Source organism: Somniosus microcephalus, chromosome 6, assembly GCF_052327205.1.
Source record: "Somniosus microcephalus isolate GS21.2 chromosome 6, FLI_Smic_1.0, whole genome shotgun sequence".
NCBI classification, from domain to species: Eukaryota; Metazoa; Chordata; class Chondrichthyes; order Squaliformes; family Somniosidae; genus Somniosus; species Somniosus microcephalus.
This window is the reverse complement of record NC_140992.1, coordinates 63,509,545-63,537,267: the sequence shown is the minus strand read 5'-3', so window position 1 is coordinate 63,537,267 and position 27,723 is coordinate 63,509,545. Positions and strand designations below refer to the sequence as shown.

The following is a 27,723-nucleotide window of genomic DNA, read 5'->3' as shown; positions in this document are numbered from 1 at the left end:
GAGGGTGGAGCCAGGGGCGGAGTCAGCTGAGGCATGCACAGACAAGTACAACAATATGCAAGAGTGAACAACAGTACTAACAGTGAACAACAGTACTAACAACAGTGGTGAACAACAATACTAACAACAGTGGTTTACCACACCCATCACTCCTCAAGAGATGTCATTCTATTCTGAACAATGACCATGTTTTCCATACCCTGGTGACTAAGCTCCTCCATGGCCTAAGCCATCCTCTCCTCTACCGTAGCCGTCCTCTCCTCTATGATAGCCAGCCTTACCACGGAGGTAGCCATCCTTTCTGTGATGATGCGTTCATGCGCCAATGACTCCACAAAGGCTCTGCTCATGTTCACTATGGACTCCTTCTTTCGCTCCACACTCACAGCGACCCTAGAGACAAAACCTGCCAGAGACTCCTGCATCTGTGCCTGGAGTTCCATCACCTCTGATCTTATGGATGAACCCAGAGGCAGAGGATCGATATGCTGCTGAGCCGAGCTGGCAGAGTCCTGCGCTCTCCGACTAGGACTCTCCACTGCTGTCCCTGTCTCCACAATCTGCTGATGCTCACTTGTGAGCTGTGATACACCAGGTGACAACACTACTCTATGTCCTGAAAGTCCCACCGAGGTGTGAGTGCGCTGGTGCTGGGTGCGCTGAATTCTGCTGACGCTGCGCCCTCAGAGGTTGCAGCTTCCTCTGAGGAGTCTGGCTGCTCAGCCTCTTCTTCCTGGCTAGGGGGGACGGATGCTTGTGATGGTCCTGTGGGGGAGTAAAGGAAAGAGTCAGAGATGTGATGCAAATACTACATGCACTTAGCTTTTTGCAGATGCTCATAAGTCCATCTGTTACAGCTTCACAATCATTATCAGTGACTCATGCAATGTCAAAAGTGAGAGATGGGAAACTTTTCTGTCACCAGCTTGCTGTGTTGCACCCGTCTGTCCGTCCCCCACGCGTGAATCATCCTCTATTCCCATAATTTCCAGGACAGCCTCCTCCCAAGGGGTCAGGTGAGCTATTGAGGCTGTCCCTCCTCCTGTCCTGGCTCGCTCTCTTTTGTTGTGAGCTCTCTTTTCCTGCAATGAGGGAGACAAGTGGAGGTTGAATGAGAATGAAGGAGTGAGTGTAGAGATTGCATAGCATAGATACTTAGAAGGAGACAAAGATGGAGTGAGGTTGCAAGACGAAGCGCCCTCCCTGTGTGTTGTCAGTTGTGTTCAAAGCATCCGAGTGATAGGGAGTGTGAGGGCTGCATGGTGGAATAGTTATGTGAATGTGAGCATAGCGAGAGAGGGAATGGGTAAGGGTGCATGGATGTCAGTGTCAAGTGGGATGTGGAGGAAGAGATTGCTAAAGCTGAGTGCTGGTGAGGAAAGGCAATGGGGATCAGATTGAGGGTGATGGGAAATTCATACTCACTTTTCCAGTGCGCTGAAGGTCATGAAATCTTTTCCTGCACTGTATCCAGGTTCTGCGGGTGACTCCCAAGGAGTTGACCTCCTCAGCCACCTGCATCCACACTGCCTTGGTCTGAGTGGGAGGCCTCTTCCTCCCTGATGAAGGGAAGAGCACCTCCCTGTTGGCCCTAGCCCCATCCACTAATGCCTGCAGTGCCACCTCATCAAAGCGAGGAGCTGATCTGGCCCTCCCGCTTCTCATATTTGCTACAGCTCCCTCACACTGCACAGTCAAGAAGCTTGGCAGTCTGCAGAAGAAGCAAGGCTTGCTGTGCTCCTTAAATGCAGCAGCAATGATGACGTCATCGGAGGGGACTTTCAGTCATGAAAAACCCATTTGCAAAGGCTTCCCACACGTTGGAAATCAATTGGCCAATTAAGTTAAAATTGCATCAATCGCCCACATCCATTTAGATTCGTGTGGGAAACATGAAATTCGGATAACACGACACCATCCCGCACCCGAGTTAAAATCCCCCCCATAGAGTACAAAAGCAAGGAAGTTATGATGAACCTTTATAAAACACTGGTCCGACCTCAACTGGAGTATTGTGTCCAATTCTGGGCACCGCATTTTAGGAAGGATGTGAAGGCCTTAGAGAGGGTGCAGGAAAGATTTATAAGAATGGTTCCAGGGATGAGGGACTTCAGTTACGTGGATAGACTGTGGAAGCTGGGGTTGTTCTTCTTGGAGCAGAGAAGGTTGAGAGGAGATTTGATAGAGGTGTTCAAAATCATGATTGGTCTAGACAGAGTAGATAGAGAGAAACTGTTCCCATTGGCAGAAAGGTCGAGAACCAGAGGACACAGATTTAAGGTGATTGGCAGAAGAACCAAAGGCAACATGAGGAAAATCTTTTTTACGCAGTGAGTGGTTATGATCTGGAATGCACTGCCTGAAATTGTGGTGGAAGCAGATTCAATTGTGGCTTTCAAAAGGGAATTGGATAAGTACCTGAAGGAAAACATTTTGCAAGGCTACGGGGAAAGGGCGGGGGAGTGGGACTAGCTGAAGTGCTCTTGCAGAGAGCCGGCACGGGCTCAATGGGCTGAATGGCCTCCTATTGTCTCACCATTCACTGCAACTCACTAAGCCACTTCCAAAGGTGCACACAACTGTGTCCAAGACGGGAAACTGGTGAAAAAAAAGATTTTTATGGTTGACAACACATTAATGGAAACTTGATATTAACATTGACTAAAACACCCAAGCAGCTACCCTTGTGAATCTGCTTGTGTGTCATCTTTCTCTTCTGCGTGCTTCTACGAGGTGCTACCCCTGTGGCTTCAGCAGAGGTAGAGGCAGCCTGCTCACGTTCCTGCAGCGACTGCTTAGACACTCTTGGCGGATATCCTCTGGGTTTTGGAGCCTGTGATGGCCCCGTCAAAGTCTGCTCTTCCAACAACTGTGCAGGGGTAGACTCGGCCATTGTGATCCAAGGAGGCATCTGGGGCTCTGACTGAGGCAACGGAGGAGAAGTGTAAGTGCTTTGAGAGGAGCACCCACACGTCCCTGCTAGCAAGGAGTTGGAGAGCACCTTGCTGCACATCAGTGGGGCCATGAGGACCCACTTCTACATTGATATTCCTCATAGAGAGGGGGTGTATAAGCCTCTGCCATCTATTCTCCATAGATAGCTATTTATTCTCTGTAGAGACCATGTGCTCCTGTGGGCAACACATTAGCTGCTCCATGCGGGTGGCCATCCTATCCGTGGAGGAGCCTACAGTCACAATCGCCTGCGACACGGAGGTGCTCATGTTAGAGATGGACTCCTCCATTCTCTGAACATTTGCAGACATCGCGGTCGCAAAACCTGTCAGAGCCCCATGCACTTATTCCTGCACCTCCAGATCGCCCTCTTTCTGGATGGTCCCCCGAGGCTCAGCGTCTGCATGCAACTGAGCAGAGCTGAGAGTGTCCTGTGCCTTCCGGCAAGGAGTCTCCACTGCTGTGCCTGTCTCCACCATCTGCTCTTGCTCACTTGTGATGGACCCAGTGACAACACTACTCTATCTCGCATGGGAGCCACCGAGGTGTGCATCTCTGCGCTGGTGCTGGGTGCGCTCATTTCTGGTGATGCTGCACCCTCAGAGGCTGGAGGCTTCTCTGAGGAGTCGGAGTCGTCTTCCTCTTCCACCTGGACAGTGGTGGGGGGCTCTTGATGGACCTGTGGGAGAGTAAAGAGATGAGTTAGATATGTCATATGAAGAATGGGTACATGATGACCATTCAGTTGCTGCTGATATCAGTCCCCATGAGTGACTAATGCCATTTAGCTGTATGATATGTAATTCTGTCACCAGGTTGCTTAGATGTCCCCCTCTCTCTGTCTCCCACCTCCAGTTGCTCGGCCACTCCCGATACTTCCAACGCAGCCTCCTCTGCTGTTGTGAGGATGGCAAATGATGGCGAGCTACCTCCAGTTCTCTCCCTCTCCCTCTTATTGCGGGCTCTCTTCTCTTGCAAGGAGGGAAAGAAGAGAAGGTTGAGTGAGAGTGATGGAATGAGTGTAAGGAATGGATGGGTTACATCTTTAGAGGGAGACTATGATGCATTGGGGTACCAAAGCCAAGTGGCCTCCTTGTGTATTGTTAGTTGATATGATTGCATTAGGATGAGGGTGAGTATGAGGGGTGGCTAGTAAGATGGGGATGTGATAATGTAGATAGAGAGAGGGATGGGTGGATGTGCAAGGTATGTTGGTGTGATTAAGAATGTGCAGGAGTAGGGTTGGGAAGGCAGAGTGATGGAGATGTGATGAGAGGCACAGCAGGATGAAATTGAGTGTGGCTTTTTACTCACCTTTCCTGATGTAATGAAATCATTGAAACAATCCGACACTGCACCCAGATCCTCCTGAATGCATCCCTGCTGCCAGGCTCTTTTTGTCTCCTGGGAAAGTCTCTTCCGCCATTGGAAGGGAAGAGGACCTCCCTGCGTGCTCTGACTCCCTCCACAAGCATATGGAGGGAGTTATCGGAGAACCTGGGTGCAGCCCTCTGCCTCTGTGAAGCCATCTCTCCAACTGTTTAGAGCAATCAAAATCTCCAGTGTGCTGCCTGCACACTCCTAGATGAACCTTCAAATGCAATGTGGCCATGGCTCCTTTAAATATCCCGTCTGAAAACGCGTCATCGATGACTTCATCTGACCTACACCTTTAATAGGGCCAGGTAATGCGCAGGGCGGGCTTAATAGGCTCCATTAGCGCAAAGTCAATTTCTGCAACGGGATGGAAGCAACAATAGGGTCGCGACCCGCTACGCCCGCACCTGACCCGCCCAGCTACAGAAAATTCCAGCCTTTCTCTCTCTCTTCCCCCCCGCTGTCACTAATTGCGATGTTTACATTTTCTATCAACAACAAAACACAGGCAATGCTAATCAGACCCTCGATGATTGCCTGAGAATATTTAAAAATTCAACTCATTTGTTCATTAATTTTGGGGGGGGAAAAGAAATAAATGAAGATGAGGAAAGTCACTGGCCTCAATATGGCTCAGGCCTCTGCACATGTTCAGAATCAGCGGAGCAAACTAAAAGTTCGGGTCACTTTTCATTTGATTGTTTGGGGCATGTGTCAAGCAAAGGTGTACCTCACTGTGCACACCCCTTGAAGGAGGAGGAATTCCAGGTGCAGCCACAGGATTCAAGTCAAGCAGCTGCATGAAGGGGCACAGTTACTGGAAGAGGGCAGTGGCTTGCAATTGACCTAGAAGGCAGCAGTGACATGGAATAAAAACAGAAAATGCTGGAAATACTCAGCAGGTCAGGCAGCATCTGTGGAGAGAGAAACAGAGTTAACGTTTCAGGTCGCTGACCTTTCATCAGAACTGGAGAAAGCTGGAGATGGAACAGGTTTTTAAGCAAGTGCAGGGGCAGGGAAAGAGGGGAGGGGAGGAAAGAACAAAAGGGAAGGTCTGTGATAGGATGGAAGGCAGCAGAGATTAAGAGACGAAAGGGATGATGGTGCAAGGCAAAAGGAGATGGTAATGGGACAAGTTAAGAAACAAAAGGTGAAAAGATTCACCAGGCTGATACCTGGGATGGCAGGAATGACGTATGAGGAGAGATTGGGTTGATTGGGCTTATACTCGCTGGAGTTTAGAAGAATGAGAGGGGATCTCATTGAAAATAATAAAATTCTGACAGGACTGGACAGACTAGATGCAGGAAGGATGTTCCCGATGGTCGGGGAGTCCAGAACCAGGGGTCATAGTCTAAGGATAAGGGGTAAGCCATTTAGGACAGAAATGAGGGGGAATTTCTTCACCCAGAGAGTGGTGAACCTATGGAATTCTCTGCCACAGAAGGCAGTAGAGGCCAATTCATTAAATATATTCAAGAAGGAGTTGGATATATTTCTTAAGGCTAAAGGGATAAAGGGGTATGGGGAGAAAGCAGGGACAGGGTACTGAATTTGGATGATCAGCCATGATCGCATTGAATGGCGGAGCAGGCTCGAGGGGCCAAATGGCCTACTCCTGCTCCTATCTTCTATGTTTCTAAAAGATGGCTCTAGATGAAGTGTAAATGGCACTGGCAGAATGAAAGACAGCTGCTATGTGAGAGAGAGAAAAAAATTATAGGGGCAGAGGTTATGATCTGAAATTGTTGAACTCGATGTTGAGTCCAGAAGGCTGTAAAATGCCTAATCGAAAGATGAGGTGGTGTTCCTCGAGCTTACGTTGAGCTTCATTGGAACAGTGTAAGAGGCCGAGGACGGTGAGGTCTGAGTGGGAGTGGAGCGGAGAATTAAAGTGACAGGCAACTGGAAGCTCGGGGTCACCCTTACGGACTGAATTTATTTTATTTCAGATTTCCAGCAGTTGCAGTATTTTTGCTTTTGTAGCAGTGACATGGAGTTGACCTTTGAGGGCAGTTGGAGCAGTGACCTGAATCCTAGGAGAGCACAAAATGCACCTACTATAGTTATTCCTATAATAAGAAAAATGAGTGACACGATAACCATTGAGGCGTAACTGCTGCATTAAATGTGGCAACCTAAAATCAACAACAAAACTAACAGAAACCCACGAGTATAAAGGTTGAAATGTAAACTTATGAAATACTGAACATATTTATATATATGTCAATATTTTAGTTCTAAATCATAAAGACAGATACACATGTTCTCTTTTTTCAGAACTGATTGTTGCTTAAGTGGACATTACATAAATGGATGAATATCAGAAGATAACAGGAGTAGAGCCAGTAAACATTAGCTGCATTATTTATAAATGGTAGAATTGAGTGCATTCATCTCATGGTATGCTGGCTGAACTCACTCAGACAGAAGACATTTGCCACCAGCCAGGAAATCAATATATAATTTTTGTTTTAATTTTATAGGGAGATAAATTTTAGGTTTATGTATGAGACATAAAAATTATAATACACTGCAATATTGGCCCAGAAATACGGGTCGGAGGCTTCCCGCGGGTGCAAACCTCCGACCTGCACTTACCTAGCGCGTCGGCCTTGTGCTGTGGGCCCGCGTGGGATTCCGATCCTGGGCCTGCTCCAACTGCCAGCGCGCAGTGCTTGCGTATCCCAGGGGCGCAGTTAGTTTGAAGCGTCCCCTGGGATCATGTGGGCCATGGAGAGCCAATGGTAGCAGGGAATCTGTATTCATAGATTTGACAGGAAGAGCTGTCAAATCTATGAATACAATTCAGCCCCAAAACATCACTAAAACTTCAAATAAATTTTTTAAAAACATCACATTTTAAAAATAACTATAAATTACATAAAATAACAATTTTAAACAATAATTTACATTTTTGAAAAAATTAATTACAGTTTCTAACGGGGCTAAAAATAAACTTACCTTTCTTTAAAGTATTTAAAAATAATAAACCTGTGGAAAAAATGTTTTAATTTAACTTAATTCACCACTTACCCCAGCCACAGTCTGTTCACCCTCCTACCATCTGGGAGATGCTACAGATGCATTCGCACCCGTACGACCAGATTTAGGAACAGCTTCTTTCCCAGGGCTGTCATCCTACTGAACTCCACAAATAAACTCTAAAGCCTGCACATCTGCCAATGCACTTTATTATGGTTATGTTTATGTTAATATACTACAAGCCAAATGTATGTTGAATGTTTAAATGTCTTAATCCAAATGTACACTCTCGGGAGCCGCAAGCCTACATTTCGTTGTACTGCACTTGTGCACTAACAATGACAATAAAAGTTGATTTGATTTGATTTGATTGATAAAAGTAGGCCTTGTGGCTGCTTTTTAAAAGTGTAATTCCTGGAGACTTACCCTCCCGGAGAAACCTGCAAAAAAAACGGAAGTTCCAGGCGTACGCGCTGCCTCTCTGGCGCACGCATTCGACCTGTGAACCCCTTCCTTTAAGGGAACGGAAGTTCCGGTTTCCCACGCATGCACAGTGCATGTACGAAACCGGCACTTTCGTTGGGCCTATGCGTGAGTACCCAGCACGTACTCACCCGTGGGGACCTGATGTTCTGGCCCCTTGTTTTCAAAAATTAATACCAACCAATATATCTATTATTTTTCAAAACCATAGGTGACATCTGAGAATATGACTTTTGAAACTATTTTCTAGGACACATCAGAATTTGTTTACAATAGAACTAGGAAGTGGAGACTAAAACCTTGTGAAGAACTTTATTTATCATTTTAGTGGTGCTTTCCTCTCTTACAAAAGGCAATCTTTACTCTCGGACATAACATATTGTCATTTGATATCACGATTTATTACATTACAAAACATTTCATAAAAACTTAAAAGAGCAGGAAATGTTTAAAGTGGCTGAATACATAATGGTTTGGTTTTAGTAGGCACTATTGCCTCTTTAACATTTACTTTTAGCAGATGACAGGCAGCAGTAAATGACAGTGGAATTCGAGAATCAAGACCTTTCAACTTGGTTCAACGATCAGTATAGTTTTATACAACATATGAACATAAGAAATAGGAGCAAGAGTAGGCCATAGGGCCCCTCAAGCCTGCTCCGCCATTCAATAAGATCACGGCTGATCTTCTACCTCAACTCCACTTTCCCGCCCGATCCCCATATCCCTTGATATCCTTAGTGTCCAAAATTCTATCGATTTCAAACTTGAATATACACTGAGCATCCACAGCCCTCTGGGGTAGAGAATTCCCAAAATTCACAACCCTCTGAGTGAAGAAATTTCTCCTCATCTCAGTCGACTATGACCCCTAGTTCTATACACTCCAGCCAGGGGAAACAGCCTTTCAGCATCTACCCTGTCAATCCCTCTAAGAATTTTATATGCTTCAATGAGATTAACTTTCATTCTTCTAAATGCCAGGGAATTTAGACCTATTCTACTCCACTACTCAATATATTTGGCAATCAACAGCAACATTACATTTTCAGCATGTGAATCAAAACTGAATGATCCTTTTTTTGTCATGTCAACTGTATAGAATAAGAAAAATCCAAGCGCGGTACTCCTGCTGGTATGTTTTTCAAATTTGTCACTCTATCCCAGCAAGATAATTTTATGAGATCAGACATTTGACAACTTGGTAAAGCAGGTGAGATGGGGCAGATGGTTAATGTCAGGATGTTCGACACTCAGTATTACAGGTCAGAATCACACTATACATCATCGTCACAATTCAAGCAATTTATAATCCTTTCTGATATTTGAAAATGTCTCAAGTTAAAATTTTTATAGAACAACAAAAGGATTTTGTAATGAATAATCAATTAACCCAGAGATTAGAGTTTTTGTAATGGTATACTTTTTGGGGAAAACATGTAAATGGAAGTACTTCCACTGCATCGTAGAGAGTGTAATTGCTCACTGAGAATTTAAAAAAATGCATGTCCTTGATCTGAAGAACAAAGAATTGATCTTTGCATAACAAATTGGGATAGATATTGTAAATAAAAGTAATTACACCAACAACGTGTATCATATATGTTCATGTGTGTATTCGCGCATAGGCGCCTGCATGTCTTTCATTTACACAACCTCCTAGTTGTGTAACACTTACTCTAACATCATACTTTGGCCATCACTCTTGGCTGATTGGCCAAGAGCGAAACAGCAAAAAATCAGAACTGAAGAAGTATAGAATAAACTATCAATGAAAACCGACTGAGGACTTATCAAAACAACAAATCCTAAAAGACTAGTCATGAAAACGTAGCAATTTTCTCAATGGAAAGAAGCAGATGAACCAACTGAATCATTCAAAACACTTTCTCATGTTTCTGTCATGTCTTTGGATAAATTTGTTGATGCTTTTTTTTTGAAGGCCTCAGCCTCCTAAAACTTTGAACTTACATTTGATATCTTTGTCCAGAGATCTGAGTCTATTAGCTGAAGGCTAATCTGAGCATACAGACCTAGAAATTGAATTGCACCCAAATCGCAGCGCGATCCAATGCAGCACTTACAGCACACTCATAATTCCAGCAGCAGGACTATGGCAAATTAACCTGGTGGCCTCACTTGTTTAGCTTCGGCCCGAGAGGCAGCAAGATCAGCTGGCTCAGAAGCCGGCTGAGGTCGTTAGGAGAGTCCGGTGGGTTGGGGGAAGCAGTCGGGTGGGGACGAGGTGTGGCAGACAGCAGGCTGCAGCTGCGGATTTAATGTGGAGCCGGGAGGAACACTCCTGCCCCTCCCAGCTACAAGATAAGGTAAGTAAAAAAGTTCATACTTACCATATAACCTCTAGTGGTCCCTTTAAGAACTGCTAGTTTGCCTGACGAGCAATTGAAGAAACTGACTGCAGTCGTGCACAATTAAATTTTGCAAAGGAGGCCGGTGACAGGCGTTGGGCCCCATATTTGCATATTGTAGAGATTTGGCAAATTGGTAGCTTAGCTCTAGTCTTTCAAATAATAGGATCGACTGCAAACCAATATGGTGGGTATATTGTGTTTAGTCAGAGTTTAAGACGGAATATAACATGCTAGTTATACAGCAAAAACTTACGACCATGACAAGCAGCTGGTACCGGTCCCAATCGGACAGACGGCTGGCGTGCATGAACAGTTCTCTGGCTTCCGTCCTCTCTCTCTCTTTCTCTCTCTCTCTCTCTAGAACCTCCAATTTGGTGAGCATGGGATCACTCTCAAAAGAGTGTTCGACCAGCACAACTTCTACTCGGCTCTCCCCTCCACCGTTTGTGTGGGCAAGCACTCGGGGTGTCACTTTTATTCTCTTTTTAGGGGTGGGCCTGAGGCCAAATTATTGACAAGAATATTTAACCTATAGAGGTTCCTCTAAAACTTCATCACCCAATAACACATCAAGTTCTTTGTCTCGATTCTTGGATGAAAGCCCTCCCCAAAAGGGGGTCTCATTACCTCATCCAATTTGTCTTATTGTTTAATCTTGCTGAAGGTTCTTCCATTGGAATTGTGTCTTATCTCTCTTGTCTCTATCCTCCTTGACCCAGCAAGTACAAGGGCCGATCCTGTCCCTCTTAATCATGACCACAGCCAGAGCTGTTGCACTTTAGCCAGTTGCTATCTCACCTTCATCTAGCAAATGGCCTAGGCTAAGATGGATACCTTAGCCTCCTCAAATTCCTTTCATTCTTTGTCTTTTCCTAATTAACTTTTAATTATCTTCACAAGCAGTTCTGCTAAACAAACTCCAAATTCTATCTGTAGAGATTATAATATGGTTATTAGTAATAATGGAAGAAGCATAGGTTGGGCCTTCACTGGCCAAATTAAAGATGCATTAACAAAGTCAAAACCCTAACTTACAAACAACAGATATAACAGGCAAGGCCATCCTATGGGCCCCTGTGTGTAATGTTTATGCCTCACCTAATCTAACTGATTAAAAAGACTGTCTCTCATTCTAATGCAAGTTTTCCAGGAAACAAAACTTATGCAATCCCCTTACTTGTCTCGAGCCAAAACATATAATCATTTAAACACAGTATTAATCATGTAGCCATATGCATTTTTAGGCACCCCTAGTTTCTAACAATATGGAGTGGTCCTAATGCCTTTTTCAGGCGTACGTTCTGGAGGAGATTTACCAATCTGGCGGATGACGCACTTCTAGCCAGATTGAGTGCGTGCACGCTGCCTGCTATATTGGATCCTTAAGCACCTGTTTTATGCCTGTAAAACAGCACAATGCAATCCAATTTCTAGGCCATAATTTTGAGTGGAAACTATCAAAAGCTGTATAAGTTAATCTTTTTTTATATTAAGCTGATACAGCATAACCTATTTAGTTGTTCTCAGGTTTTTTCTCGCTTAAAATTCTTGGGGACTCTTAACACAAGTAAATAATGATTTCAGAGGTGACTGGAAAGTATTTATGATTGACAGAAAACTGGCCATTACAGTAGATGTTGGTTGGAAGCCCTGTTCCCTCCAAACGTCTTCCCATGAGACTTAAAAATTGCCGACTGAATTTGATGCTTGAAAATATTCCAGAGAGGCAGAGACTGTGAGAGTGCAATCTATATATTTATTAATGCAGCTGTGCTTTTAATTTATCGAATAAGCACAATATATTTCTCCAGAATCCAATTGCAAATCAATTAATTCAGTATTCACAGAGATCTATTAGAAACCTAGGAGAGCCTGTGCTGCCCAGACCCTAGATTGTGTCCTCCTATTGTACCTATCTCTACCCTGGGGGTACGTCTATCATACCATCTTTCTGTGTGTTCTCAGCAGCAAGAAATGCTAAGAGATAAAAGATATTTAAAAATATATTTAAAAAGACCCCCTTTATTATGAATATAAAAATAATTAAGGATACTGTAGTTTTGAATATTTGCAAAATGTAATCTTCAAAACAGCATTGAAAATCCAAGAATGCCATGTACCGTAAACAGAATTTAACTTATTCACCATAAATCAGTGACCCTGATGGTACATTGTTTATTACATAGTGCAACACTCTTATACTGTTAGAAAACATAGTATTCTCTGACTCACCATTAACAATGCCGTGGGAAATCTGAGCTCCCTTGTGCGTGTTTATATAAAATATGTATGCGTACCATAATAGGTTTGTATATATTTGCATTGGAGATCTCCCATAGCATTGCTCACAGTAAATCAGAGGATACACCATTTTATAGAAATAGAGTGTTTATGCCATGTAGGGGATAACATCAGGGCCATGGATTTACAGTGACTGAATATGGCAAATTCTGTGATTTTTTTTTTTTTTTACTGGTGCTTTGCGAATTAGATTCCACAACTCGGAGCATTATTCTGTGAGTCTGTGAAAACCACGAGGGAGTGGCCTTTAATTGATATACAGTTTTAAAGTTGAGGATACACACAAAGATGGTCGGCAAAATATACCTATTGCCTGCAATTTCCATGGGGGTTCTCGCCAGCGGAACTCCTGGAGAAACCTCATTAAACCACTATAAACAGTTGCTTACACCATTGCTCCAGAGGTTCCGTCGGTCTCACACCGAAGGAGGCTGTAAGTACAGCGTGACCAGCATATATGGGTAAATCCCATTATAAATAGGAATATATAATGGGGGAAAAATTGATACAAAATGTGTGGCAAAAAGTTACAAAAGAAATTGTTGCAGACAGGAAGTGTGTACAGATGGAAAATATAGCATATCTACTTGTAACATTGGTGATGGTCAGTCAGATGAAATATCACTTTATAAGGACAGGAGTGTTATTATGCGTAATGCACAATGTATTTTTCTGCTGCTGAGATGGAGCTGTGTTCCTATAAGAAGCAAAGCTGTCCTTGTTACTAAGTAAATACAGCATCAGGTCAATCAGAATTTACATAGAAACATAGAAGATAGGAGCAGGAGTAGGCCATTTGGCCCCTCGAGCCTGCTCCGCCATTCAATGAGATCATGGCTGATCATCCAAACTCAGTACCCTGTCCCTGCCTTCTCCCCATATCCCTTGATCCCTTTAGCCTTAAGAAATACATCCAACTCCTTCTTGAATATATTTAATGAATTGACCTCAACTGCCTTCTGTGGTAGAAAATTCCACAGGTTCACCACTCTCTGGGTGAAGAAATTTCTCCTCATCTCTGTCCTAAATGGCTTACCCCTTATCTTTAGACTGTGACCCCTGGTTCTGGACTCCCTGACCATCGGGAACATCCTTCCTGCATCTAGTCTGTCTAGTCCTGTTAGAATTTTATAAGTTTCAATGAGATCCCCTCTCATTCTTCTAAACTCCAGTGAGTATAAGCCCAATTGACCCAATCTCTCCTCATACGTCATTCCTGCCATCCCAGGTATCAGTCTGGTGAATCTTCACTGCTCTCCCTCCATGGCAAGAACATCCTTCCTCAGATAAGGCGACCAAAACTGCACACAATACTCAAGGTGTGGTCTCACCAAGGCCCTGTACAACTGCAGCAAGACATCCTTGTTCCTGTACTCGAATCCTCTCGCTACGAAGGCAAACATACCATTTGCCTTCTTAACCGCCTGCTGCACCTGCATGATTACCTTCAGCGACTGGTGCACAAGGACACCCAGGTCTCGTTGCACTTCCCCTTCTCCCAATCTATTGCCGTTTAGATAATAATCTGCCTTCCTATTTTTGCCACCAAAGTGGATAACCTCGCATTTATCCACATTATACTGCATCTGCCATACATCTGCCCAATCACCCAACCTGTCCAAATCATACTGGAGTTTCTCGGTATCCTCCTCACAGCACACACGCCCCCCAGCTTTGTGTCATCTGCAAACTTGGAGATATTACATCTAGTTCCCTCGTCTAGATCATTAATATATATTGTGAATAGCTGGGGTCCTAGCACCGATCCCTGCGGTACCCCACTAGTCACTGCCTGCCACTCGGAAAAAGACCCGTTATTCCAACTCTTTGCTTCCTGTCTGCCAGCCAGTTCTCTATCCAAGTCAGTACCTTGCCCCCAATCCCATGTGCTTTAACTATACACGCTAATCTCTTATGCGGGGGACCTTATCGAAAGCCTTCTGAAAGTCCAAATACACCACATCCACTGGTTCTCCCTCATCTATTCTACCAGTTACATCCTCAAAAAATTCCAGTAGGTTAGTCAAGCACGATTTACCTTTTGTAAATCCATGTTGACTTTGTCCGATCCTGTCACTGTTTTCCAAGTGCTCTGCTATTACATCTTTTATAATGGACTCTAGCATTTTCCCCACTACCGATGTCAGGCTTACTGGTCTACAATTCCACGTTTTCTTTCTACCACCTTATTTGAATAGTGGGGTAACATTAGTTACCCTCCAATCCATGGGAACTGTTCCAAAATCTATAGAATTTTGGAAGATGACCAGCAATGCATCTACTATTTGTAGGGCCACTTCCTTAAGTACCCTAGGATGTAGATTATCAGGCCCTGGGGATTTATCGGCCTTCAATCCCATCAATTTCCTTAACACCATTTCCCTACAAATACTGATTTCATTCAGTTCCTCCCTCTCATTAGACCCTATGTTCCCAGACATCTCTGGGAGATTATTTGTGTCCTCCTTTGTGAAGACAGAACCAAAGTATGTATTTAATTGATCAGCCATTTCTTTGTTCCCCATTATAAATTCCCCTGATTCTGACTGCAAGGGACCTACGGTTGACTTCACCAATCTTTTTCTCTTCACATATCTATAGAAGCTTTTACAGTCAGTTTTTATGTTCCCTGCAAGCTTACTCTCATACTCTATTTTCCCCCTCTTAATTAATCACTTTGTCCTCCTTTGCTGAATCCTAAACTGCTCCCAATCCTCAGGTTTGCTGCTTTTTCTGGCCAATTTATATGTCTTCTCCTTGGATCTTATGCTCTCCCTAATTTCCCTTGTTAGCCACGGTTGAGTCACCTCTTTTGTTTTATTTTTATGCCAAACAGGGATGAACAAATTCTGTAGTTCATCCATGCGATCTTTTAATGTTTGCCATTGCCTATCCACCGTCAACCCTTTAAGTAACATTCCCCAATCCATCCTACCCAACCCGTGCCTCATACCATCGTAGTTTCCTTTATTTAAATTCAGGACCCTAGTCTCTGAGTCAAATACTTCACTCTCCATCTTAATGAAGAATTCTTTCATATTATGATCGCTCCGCGCCAAGGGGCCTCGCAGAACAAGATTGCTAATCAATCCTTTCTCATTACATAATACCCAGTCTAAGATGGCCTGATCTGTAGTTGGTTCCTCGACATATTGGTCCAGGAAACCATCCCGTATACACTCCAGGAATTCCTCCTCCACAGTATTGTTACTAATTTGGTTAGCCCAATCTATATTTAAATTTAATTGCTGTTTGGTGACGGAATTGTGCAAATTGGAAAATGTTTGTAACTTGCAGGCTCCAGGTAAGAAGCATTCAGCATTAAGAAGCTGGCACATTTTTTTAAATGTAGAAACATTTCTTGTGTCTAGGTTAATGTATATCCATGTGGTATAATGTTGTGGTGTAGTCGAGTTCCTTCACCTAATTATGTCCCACAGATTGACTGAACACACAGACTGAAGGACAGCAATCAGATCCCACAATTGTGTAACTGGGAACAAAGCAGATTTCAGTACCCTTTCTGCAGTATCATTTCTGACACTTGTGTTTAAGTAAATCAATCACATTCTACCAAATAAAGAAACTCTCTGGCATATTGCCACGATGACAGTTTCTCATACACTGCACTGTATACTCCTAAAAAAAATATAACACTTAAAACTGAATGAACATTAAAAAATACCACAAATGCATTTAAGACTTAAAAAAAAGACCCATTGCGTTTTCCAGCTGCTCCAACAACCACGGCCTTCCACACTTCATTGGGCATGTAATGTGTATAATGGATTACACTGGTTTAGAGATTCCTCTGTATACTTGTGCGCAGATCCACTGCAAATCGATCCAGATTATACCCAAGACTTAATGGTCCACACGTATACATCAGCAGAGCACTTGGTTGTCCAACTGAGCCATAAGCTACTGCTACAAAAAAGGGTACTCAGCAATTGAAGAAGTATACCTGGGTGTTGCACAAATTACAATACACAGAATCACATTTACCATTATTCTGACAACAATCCCTTAGTTTAGTTAAAATTGGAATGCAACAGATGCAAGGAATTTGCATTTATAAAGCGCCTTTCATATTCTTAGGACGATCTAAAAATTTTCACATCCAATGAATTACTTTTGAAGTGTAGTCACTGTTGTGTAGGCAAGCATAGCAACGTCATACCAAGAGTAATGTGATGGTGATGTTTTAGGTGGTGATGTTTGAGAGATAAATGTTTCTTTTTTTTCTTTACCGTGTTTAGTTTAAAATAGTTATTCAAAATGTTCAGGGACACTGTGAGAACTTCCCTGCAGCTTGAGTAGTGCCATAGGATCTTTTACATCCATCGGAACAGGCAGACCAGGCCCTGGTTTAACATCTCATCTGAAAGAATGGCCCGGATTTTGTATTAATAATAATGGTGAGACTAACAGCGCTCACCATTATTATGGAGTAAATCGGATAGCAACTTCTGGCGCTGCACATGGGCATTTAAAGCGGAAGTCCAGAGATACCCCGCCCCTCCACAGGGTGCGCTGTAGCAGTCCTTGCTGATAGACTCGGCAGTGAAAGATAGGCAATGGCGTGAACTTGGGTATTTGCCCACTAGTTTCCCACTACAGACGTCATAAAAAGTTAGGGCTGCTGCATTCAGGAGTAAGTGTGTTTTTAACAGTGTGATAATTGAGAATTACTGCCAACCAACCTCTCTGGCCCTGAAAATTTAATTTCACAAGTGTGGAGTCTCATCCTTCAGAAGTTAATTAGTGTTGGAGATTTAAAAAAATTAATTTTTTTTTCTGTCTGTATCTTTTATATCTCTCCCTCTCTTAATCCCATCTGTCTTTCCCAATCTTTATTCCACTTTCAGTACATGGTTTAAATAATTTATACTTACTGCTTTATACTTCCTGGTTTAGACTCTGCGTGTCTCAGTGAGGATTCTTCAATCTGATTGGTTGAAGGGCCACGCTGTTTCTTGACCTGCTCACAGACATCCTTTAGAGGGTGTTGCACTGGATCAGGCACCAGATTAAAGCAAATCTCCGCTCTAAAGCCCGTAAAATCTTTGTGGGCAACTGTCAGCGAGGTGAATGGCAAACGCCTTTCTTTCGCCGCTGACCGCAAAATCCGGGCCAGCATGTATCTGTTACAATAGAGAATCACACAGGGTTCGAACATGGTTTTCCTATATCATTGAAGATCGCAGAATGGGCACATTGACATGCTTTTTACCTTGCATACGAGATGACCTACGACCCACGAAACGTGGCTGGGATTCCGGCGGTATCAGAGGGATGGGTAGAGATCCTGCCCCTCCGGAACACTGCTGCTGGGAGAAGAATCCTGGCCCAACTTTCAGAAAGGATATTTTGGCCTTGGAGGGGGTGCAGCACAGATTCACCAGAATGATACCTGGGCTAAAAGGGTTAAATTATGAGGATAGGTGTTTAGGATGATTAAAGGATTTGAAAGGGTAGATAGGGAGAAACTATTTCCTCTACTGGGGGAGTCCAGAACAAGGGGGAATAACCTTAAAATTAGAGCTAGGCCATTCAGGGGTGATGTCAGGAAGCACTTCTTCATGCAAAGGGTAGTAGAAATCTGGAACTCCTTCCCCCAAAAAGCTGTTGAGGCTAGCTCAATTGAAAATATCAAAACTGAGATGGATAGATTTTTGTTATTAAGGGTTATGGAATTAAAGCGTGTAGATGGAGTTAAGATACAGATCAGCCATGATCTAATTGAATGGCAGAACAGGCTCAAGTGGCTGAATGGCCGACTCCTATTCCTTTGTTCCTAAGTCTCTGTCAGAGGATTGTAGTTTATGGTTAATGAAATTGAATATTTTATATTTCTATGGATTGTAAAGGAAATGATTTATACTGGTAAAACAATGCTAAAATATCAAGACATTTCTTCTGTTCCTTCACTGGTATTCAGATTTGTTGGAAAAAATTTTGTAGTAAGTCTTTGTGTTTTGCTTTCAATTTCCTCCACATATTGATTGTGAAGTTGATATTTTCAAGCTTGTCTTAATTGTATGAGAGGTGTTTTTGTTCTCATTGTACCGAAACAGTTTCTCATCCTTTGGCCTACTTGGCTTGAGAATTGGATCACTAATTTTCTTCCCCTTCCACCATATCTTGTTTCTAGAAGAGCTGCTTTATGCTAGGATTAAAATGGTAAAACCCATGTAATTAATTGATTTCAGTAGTATCAACATTCGCTTCCTCTAATCCTAGCATGTAAATGGATTTCATGAAAAATAAATGTTTTAGTTAACTTAATCCATTTTTCATGCATTTTATTTAAGTATGCAGAAAATCTATTACAAGGAGAGTACAACAAAAAATATTCTGAATGTAACCCTTTTGTTGATCAGAATAGGCTTTTTCGCATTACTTGAAATTTTGACCATTGCAGCATCTGTAGAAAGCTGAGAATATGGAAGAGATGTAATTCATTCTGATTTATATCAGGGGGGACAATTTAAGACTATCTTCCAGACTATTACTATATTTTTCAAAAATTTGTTAAGTGCAATACAGTTTAACTCTGAATAAAATCTTACTCCTGTTAACAAAAACTTTTTTCGTAATAAAGCTTATGAATCTTGTTAAGCGTTCCACTCCAGCAATCTCAGACGCTTTTGTGGAATGATACAGTGTTCAAATCTGGCCTTGTAACAAGTGTAACTTGATGCCATGGTAATATTACTGTCATGAATAAAACAGATACATAAAAGTTAACAAATGTTTTAAGTGCTTCATATGTCAGTAATAATAAGGAGAATGTGTGAAGCTGTCATAACTAAGAGTTAAGTCACAGGTTCAGCATACACTGCAGTCTTGCATGTAACTGTTTTCATCTGCAGCAAGCTTCAAGTGAAGCATATTTCATTAGAAACTGTCTGGTCTTACCAAACAACTTCAGATATATTTCATGAGTAGATACTCTTGGGTTTCCTGAGCGTATCTTACGGAGCACTAAATGTCTTCCAGGCTGAAGTCAAGAAATAAGTAAGCAGTGAATATTGGGACTGTCTGTTCGAACATATTAGCATGTTTTCATAATGACATTACCTCGATTTCCATGTAAGAAAAATCATCAGAAAATGCAGTTAGAATGACTAGAATGACCTAGATTAACACAACATATGATTAATTGGTTTGCAAATTCGGGTTCCAGTTGGAAAGGCCAACAAACATTTAGAATTATGGCCCGTAATTTCCGATAGGAGGCTTCCTGCATGCGGATGCCTCCTATCGGAAAAAAATCTACGCTCCTACCTGAGGGCGCCCGAGGTCCGGACACTCCCGATTCTGGGCCTCTCCTGGTGCGCGCGCGCGCACAGAGATCCACGTATCCCAGGGGCGCAGGCGGTTCGCAAGCGTCCCTGGGATCATGTGGGCCAGGCGAGCCAATAGGAGAAGGGAATCTCCCTTCATACTTTTGGCAGATAGTCCTGTCAAAATTATGAATGGAGATCATCCCAAAAACACATCAAAACATTAAATACATTTTTTAAAAATCACCTTTTTAAAATGAGTTAAAATTACATTAAATTAATTATTTTAAACAAAAATTTAATTAAAAAAAATAATTAAACATTTTTTATGGGGCTAAAAATAAACTTTTTTAATAGTATTTTTTTAATTATAAATGAGTGGGAATTTTTTTTTTTTTAACTTTTATAAACTCCTATGCTGGTAAAAGCAGGCCTTACACCTGCTTTTATCAGGCGTAAGATTTTTAAGTGTTTTCAGAGGGCGGAGGTTCTGCAGAAAGCGGAACTATCTGCCCGGAGAGGCCCTTTTCTAGGGCAGGCGTCAGATCTGTCAAGAGGATTCTTGACAGATCGGAAATGCCAGTTTTCAGCGCATGCACTTCAGAAAATACGGGCCAATGTATTTAGCTCCACTAAATTAACTAAAAGATTTTGAATCTATAACTATTTAATAAAATTGTGCTTTCTGTCATTTACAGTTGTCTTTATTATTGGAGGCTGGTTTTGGAGGAGCTTTGGTCTACATCGACCCCTGTGATTCACCCCAAAGGGAGAAGATTGGCGATGAAACATTTTGGATTTCTTTGAACCCTGGAGGAGATCCATCTACACCAGGATATCCTAGTATCGGTGAGTCAAAGAGGGTTCCTGATATTTGTTGATAAAATGTAATAACTAGAGGGGCAACTGGCGCAGCGGACATCTTTGGCAAATACTGCGAATTTCTACACTTAACAAGTGCTGTATGATTTGCTGCCTGGGTACTGCAGTTGTGCAGAGAAAGTCCCAGAAGCAATGAAAATGACAGTATCTGAGTGATAACAAATCACTTGCAGCAACAAATCATTTGCTCTAGCAATAATTACTAGAAAAATAATTGCCAGTGATTCATAAGGTTTGTGTTTAGTACACAATTTTTGCTCTTGATAGAGGAGATTAACATGTTGTCAGCACTGAGAAATTGAATAGTTTTCCGGTTTTGGCATCTTGTGTCAGCAGCAGGCATGTGCAGATCTGCCGCAGATATGGGGAAAAGCTTTCTCTCTAAACTCAATTTTTATCATGCTAATACCAGCTTTAAAATGCAGTACAAGCCATGTGGAATCATTGTGCCATTCCCATTTCCCTTACAGAGCTTTCCAAGTAAAATTGTTTAGTGTAATTAATGCTAAATTATGTAGTTTTGTGCTATGTACTTGCATATAGTAGGAACTGACTCTCCAAACTCCTCATTATGCTTACAACAATCAGTAGACACTTAACCAGTCTCAATTGCTTCTGAATCATATTCCCAGCAGTGAAGGAACAACACAGTGTGCTCCTGAATAATTGTATTAAATATTTTACTGTTCTGATTCATCAACGTTCTCTATACATACATTGTAGAATATGAGTCTGATGAAGAATGGGACCTCAAGACCTATTGGGAAGTGACTTTACATCAAATAACCTATAAAGTATCCCAGCATGCCCAATACTTCCAGTTTCATTTCTATAATTTGTAGAACTCAGTGATCTCCATTGGAGTTTAATTGAAGTATATAAATTAGAAAGTCTTATTGATTTTTTTGTTTATGAAAAATACACTTTAAAATTTGTCAAGCTACTTGATGTAAGGAGTCTTAATCCTCAACAGACTTATTTCAAGGTACTTGACGCTAACATTTGATTTTGTGTAGACTTTGGTGTTTGGTTAATCTCATTAAATTTCCATATCTATTATTTTGAGAGACCACCGGGATAATTGCCATGGACAAATCACACGGATTTAGCACAGGATGTTCTGAAGTTGCGATTAAGGCACATTCTCCTGGAATTTTTTGTGAGTTTCCCCTGATTTGCCACCATCATTATAATAGGAACCCTATTTATGTGATTTTTGCTGAAGTTATGGCGGTGGAGTGGGAGAAGCTCTGAAGAAATTCCTGGCAATAGCATAAGAACATACGGAATAGGAGCAGGTGTAGGCCATACGGCTTCTCGGGCCTGCTTCACCATTCATTAAGATCATGGCTGATCTTCGACTTCGACTCCACTTTCCTGCCCGATCCCCATATTCCTTGATTTCCCTAGAGTCCAAATATCTATCTAGCTCAGCCTTGACTATACTCAACAATTCAGCATCCACAGCCCTTTAGGGTACAGAATTCCAAAGATTCACAACCCCGAGTGAAGAAATTCCTCCTCGTCTCTGTCTTAAATGGCTGAGTACTTTGATCTCTATCTGACCTATACCATATCTATCCTGAAATGTTTGATGATACTGTGGGGTAAATTTTTTTAAGTACTTGCCGACAGTGAGCACATATCAGAAAATCAAGGGTGTGTTGCCTGTGATTTTTCTATCCACAATGGTACATGCTCAGATACCTTAGGCAAGGGTGTCAAAGGAGGAAAATGTTTCATTCTGTAGGTTGACAAAGCTCAAATATAATAATGAACTGTTCAGAATATAATTTTGTGTTTCCTTGTGGAATGAAAATAATCAATCATATAATTTTACAAAGGTTACATAATTAATTAAACAGTTATACTTCAGTCCTATAATTAAAAATGGCACATTTCACTGTAATTACTCAGATTTTTGCCACCTTAACCTCCCAAAAAGAAGTGCTACAGTGGGATTGAAGTTTGATCTTAAAAGTTTATGTATCCACTCTTAACTGATGATGACTTGTGTGGTTTGAAGTGTGTCTTGGCAAATCTTTCCTGTTAATGTTAGATCAGAGGAGTTCAATCCCTCGGGGCAATGTTTATATATTTGAATGAGATTTATTGAGAATCCTACTTCATTTTTCTCTGTAGCTGGGGTGGGGGCGAGAATATAAGTGGTTATCATAATGAGCGATGTCAGTGCCAGGGAGGGGAATATTTTTACACTTTGTGAGTTTAATGTTGCTATCAAGCTCTGCTGGTACATCGCAGGTCATACGTGCAGTGTAAAACTCTGCAGAATCTGAACAGCTGCATTAACCTCCCAGAGATAAAAGGGCCATGACCTAGTCAACTGCTCTACACAGTGTCTTGGCGAGCCTCTTTCTAATCAGAAACATTTTCATTGTTTAGTTAGTTATGGACGGGGGTGGAGGTGGGACAAGTACCTGGAGATCATCAGTTTTTATTACACCAGAGGAGAAGCAACTTCACGCACAAACCTCAAACGAGTTCCCAATGGTGAAAACTGTACATTTTCTACTTGGAATAGTGTACACTGCACTTTCATCAAATATTCTCTCACATACCGATCTAAATGCAAGCTCTGTCTTCAAGCAGCAAGTCGCTAATCCCCCTTTTGTTCCTCTATTTTCAGAGGAATAAAGGGTTCTCAGATCATATCTGACACGCTTTATTTAGGGGCAATACTTTGGTATTTGTATTCTGTAGTGTGTTTTTTGAAGAAATAACAATTGCCATAAAGGTAGATTTTTTGATGAGAATCTTCCTGTTAATGTTGGATTGGATATTTCTGGCCGATGGAGCAAAGCACAAACTCATAACCTAGTGAGCAATATTAAATGGTCCTGGACCACAATAATCCAAATTTAAAATTAATGGACACAGATGGCTTACTTCAAAACTAATGTTAAATGGTATAAACAAAATGTGTCCTATGCAACACAGTTATGATAAATATATCTCTATTAAAATAGCTAAGTACAACTTTGAAGCGACACACCTTCACACCTTGTGTTAATCTGCGGAACCTCATTCACTGATTGCGACAAAGGGTAGCCAACAAAGAAAGCATTGGAGTAATCGAGTTTGGAGGTGACAGGCATGTATGAGGGCTTCAGCAGCAGACAGGCTGTGTGGGAGACACAGGCAGTTATGCAGACGGGGAAGTAGGCAGTCTTTGTGATGGAGAGGAAATAGGCTTGGAAACTCGGCTCAGTTTGAACAGATTGGCAAGATTGTTGACCGTCTGGTTCAGCCTGAGAGGTATGCTAAATCTATACATATCATTGGTTAGGCTACATTGAGAATCATGTGTCCAGTTTTGGGTGCCCTATTTTAGGTAGGTTGCCAAAGCCATGGAGAGGGTGCAGAAGAGATTTACTGGGATGATACCAGGGATGAGAGGTTTTATTTTTATGGGGAGATTAGAGAAACTGGAACTAATTTTATTCGAGTAAAATGAAATTGGATAGAGATGTTCAAATTATAAGGGGTTTTGATCAGGTAACTAGGGAAAATCAATTTTCACCGGTTAGTGAGTTGGGAACTAGAGAGCATAAATTTCAGATCATCATTGAAAGAGAGAGATTAGGAGAATTTATAACACAGAAGTTTGTTAGGACATAGCGTGTCCTAACCGAGGCAGTAGCAGAGCCAGAATTCATAATAGCTTTTAAAAGGGAAATGAATAAATACTTGAAAAAGAAACATTGTTAGCGAGAGGGATTGAGTACAGGAACAAGGGTGTCTTGCTGCAGTTGTACAGGGCCTTGGTGAGACCACATCTTGAGTATTGTGTGCAGTTTTGGTCGCCTTATCTGAGGAAGGATGTTCTTGCCATGGAAGGAGTTCAGCGAAGATTCACCAGGCTGATACCTGGGATGGCAGGAATGACGATGAGAGATTGGGTCGATTGGGCTTATACTCGCTGGAGTTTAGAAGAAGGAGAGGTGATCTCATTGAAAATAATAAAATTCTAACAGGACTGTACAGACTAGATGCAGGAAGGATGTTCCCGATGGTCGGGGAGTCCAGAACCAGGGGTCACAGTCTAAGGATAAGGGGCAAGCCATTTAGGACAGAAATGAGGAGGAATTTCTTCTCCCAGAGAGTGGTGAACCTGTGGAATTCTCTACCACAGAAGGCAGTAGAGGCCAGTTCATTAAATACAGGAAACTTCGCGACGGCACCGACGGGACCGAGCTGGTGCCGTTAGATCAAAACTTCCGGATAGATCAGCGCTAATGTTGAAGGGTACGGAGGTTTTCATCTCTGTATCTGACAACAAACACTGTTGCTTAGCAACAGCTTGTAAACACTCGGCCCATACCTTGGAAGCGTCTCTGAAGCTGTTGCTAAGCTACAGAGACGCTTTCCACAGCCTGACTGTTTAAAAAAATGCTAGGGGAAGAAAAAAGCTTGGGGAAGAAAAAAAAACTAACAAAACGGCTGCTGATTTCTGCCGTTAGATCAAGGTTTCCGGACATACAACCTCCGGATAAACCAAAGTTTCCTGTATATTCAAGAAGGAGTTGGATATATTTCTTAAGGCTGAAGGGATCAAGGGATATGGGGACAAGGTACTGAATTTGGATGATCAGCCATGATCTCATTGAATGGCGGAGCAGGCTCGAGGGGCCGAATGGCCTACTCCTGCTCCTATCTTCTATGTTTCTATGTATTTAACAGTTATTGGGAAAGAGCACGGGATTGGGACCAAGTAGATAGCCCTGTCAGAGAGCTAGTACAGGTCCAATGGGCCAAATGGTTTCCTACAGTGCTGCAAAGTTCTAGGATTATATTCTAAATTCCAGATTTGTAAAAGCATCCGTAGCTAAAAAATATTTTCATACACCAGCTTGAGTCACTGCTTGGTACAAGTACTTATTCAGCCAAGAAATGTTCACACTTGCCAAAAAGTATATGAGAGATGTTCCATAGTGTGAAAATGTTTACCTTTATTCATTCCTGTCTTTGTTTATGTACATGATACTGCAAAATCCACCTGGTTTAGAATTATTCCTACAGCTATAATAGTGTGTGTGTAATATATTCATAACCTCAAGTACATCCAAATTTTTCCTTTCTCTTGAGCAAAATTATCTATGTAAACAAAACTATAATGAGCTGAGTTGTCAGTCATCCCAATGAATGTGTGCAGCATAGGTTTATGCACAGTATATCAACCATTCAGCATTTCCAACATTCTTCATTTACGTGCTTTTAAAGCAGATGGTTTTGTCTGTGTGGAAAGCTCCTTCATGATATAGTGCTGTTCGTGTAACAGTTACAGTCACTCCTACAGAACATTAAGTAGTTCATTTGAAAAATGACTAATCACAGCTCCATTGTTGCAACATTTCAAGTAATTTAGCTGTAATTACTTTGCTATTTTCTGCTTTCAACCCCAGTTTGTATTCTTAATCTTCAACAGAGTCTTTTTTTTTATGCTGCAGTAATTTTCTATTGACCCTTTCCTGTATCGGTGAATCTGCTAAAGGTTAGGAATGGCTTACTTTCCAGCTTTGGTAAGCAGTGTACCAGGTGGTCAGAAACATCATTGTTGTTTGTTCCACCAATCCAGTCTCCCTTATTGTTTTGTGTTCTTTAACTTGATCTGAACATTTGTGGATTGTTGCAGTTTTTCAGACCCCATTAACTATCTCATCTATACTGAAGTATTTAATTCCTTTTTAGAGATAGTTTATTTACATGAAAAAAACAAATAATTTTTGGTGCTTGACCAGTTAACAGGGAAAATTAAAGCATTCCTAATCACCAGTTGGTGGCCAATTTTAATGATTTTGTGCAGTACACACAAAGCTAATATTATTGTTGGCAATATTAGCGAATGAACACTTAACATGTTGGTATGACACTCCTTTGTTATACTTTTCTCTTTCTCTCATTTCTACATTGCTGTGTCCTGTGTCTTTGATTCATTCTTTTCCTTTAAATAACATCAACGCACATCCTCATAGAGGGAGGCACAAGCACAGGAAAAGGTAAGAGTACAAGCCCTCCAGCACCACAAAAACATCAACTCTTCTTTCTATGGCCACTGTCAACAAAACACCATAATCCTCATGCATGTGACACACAAGAAGTATGTGCAAACAGACTCTTTGCATATATTTGTACTCCCACATATCCTGTGGAAATAAAAAAAATACAAGCACTCCACTAATATGTAAATCATTACAAAGCCGTATTTATGTTGTATAATACATCTTGGCCTAGAGTTTCCAATTTGGGCACAATTGGCGATCCCGGCACAAGTTGTGCTCAAAATTGCGCTAGTTTTGAGAAGTGTTTTCGCTCAAACTCATTTGCATATCATCAAACGTAAAATCTGCCATGGACCAGTGCAATCGGACAGAATTTTGGAAATAATTTTTTTTAAATATTTTGTTTTAAAAAATATTCCGTGATATATTTCAGAGTGGTAACTTGGTGCAGTTTGATTAGCACAGCTGCAAATGGGTTTATCACAAAAACTAAGCATTTTTAATCAGTGTCTAGTCCACCATCTGTGAGTTAACCGATTTTAAATAACGAAACTGACTTTAAAAAAACTTTGCAGAACCATTTCCTCGTTATATTGGTAAGTTTCTTAGTAAATTTAAAAAAAAATTACATTCAAAAGCTTTTAAAATGTGCCCATTAGTGTCCTTGCACGTAAAAAAAATGCTTACTTTTAAGAGCCTCCTCGAAGGCCCGCAAACAGGCACAATTAGCGGAAACTCGCAGAGATGATTAATTCAATCTGGGGTGAGTGGGGCCAGTTTCTAGCGCGATGCTTTTAAACTCTCAAGTTCGTGGAAACTCAATTTGCGCTGGACATAATCTGCGTTTGAATTGCCGCGATCTTTTGTGCTGATTTTGCCGATTTCAAGCGAATTGTGTTGAAAAAAGCAGCGAAACCTGGCGGAAACTCCTGCTCCCTGACTTCATGTTGATGTTGGATGAACTTTGCAAAGTTTCCGTCTGAGGCAGGATCCATCTGCAAAGTGCATTACACGCACTGTCGTCCATGTATATGAATATTTTATGTACCTGGATATTTA

General features: G+C 41.7%; 1 protein-coding gene across 2 annotated transcripts in view; it reads left to right on the top strand.

Annotated features, from left to right (window-relative positions):
- naaladl2 (N-acetylated alpha-linked acidic dipeptidase like 2) overlaps positions 1 to 27,723 on the top strand; it is a 1,153,361-nt gene that overhangs the window by 618,506 nt on the left and 507,132 nt on the right. For both annotated transcript variants that reach the window (XM_085990293.1, XM_085990292.1), the window contains one exon: positions 20,461 to 20,611. In XM_085990293.1, coding sequence (XP_085846419.1) covers positions 20,461 to 20,611 — 151 coding nt within the window. The remainder of the gene's footprint in view (positions 1 to 20,460; positions 20,612 to 27,723) is intronic.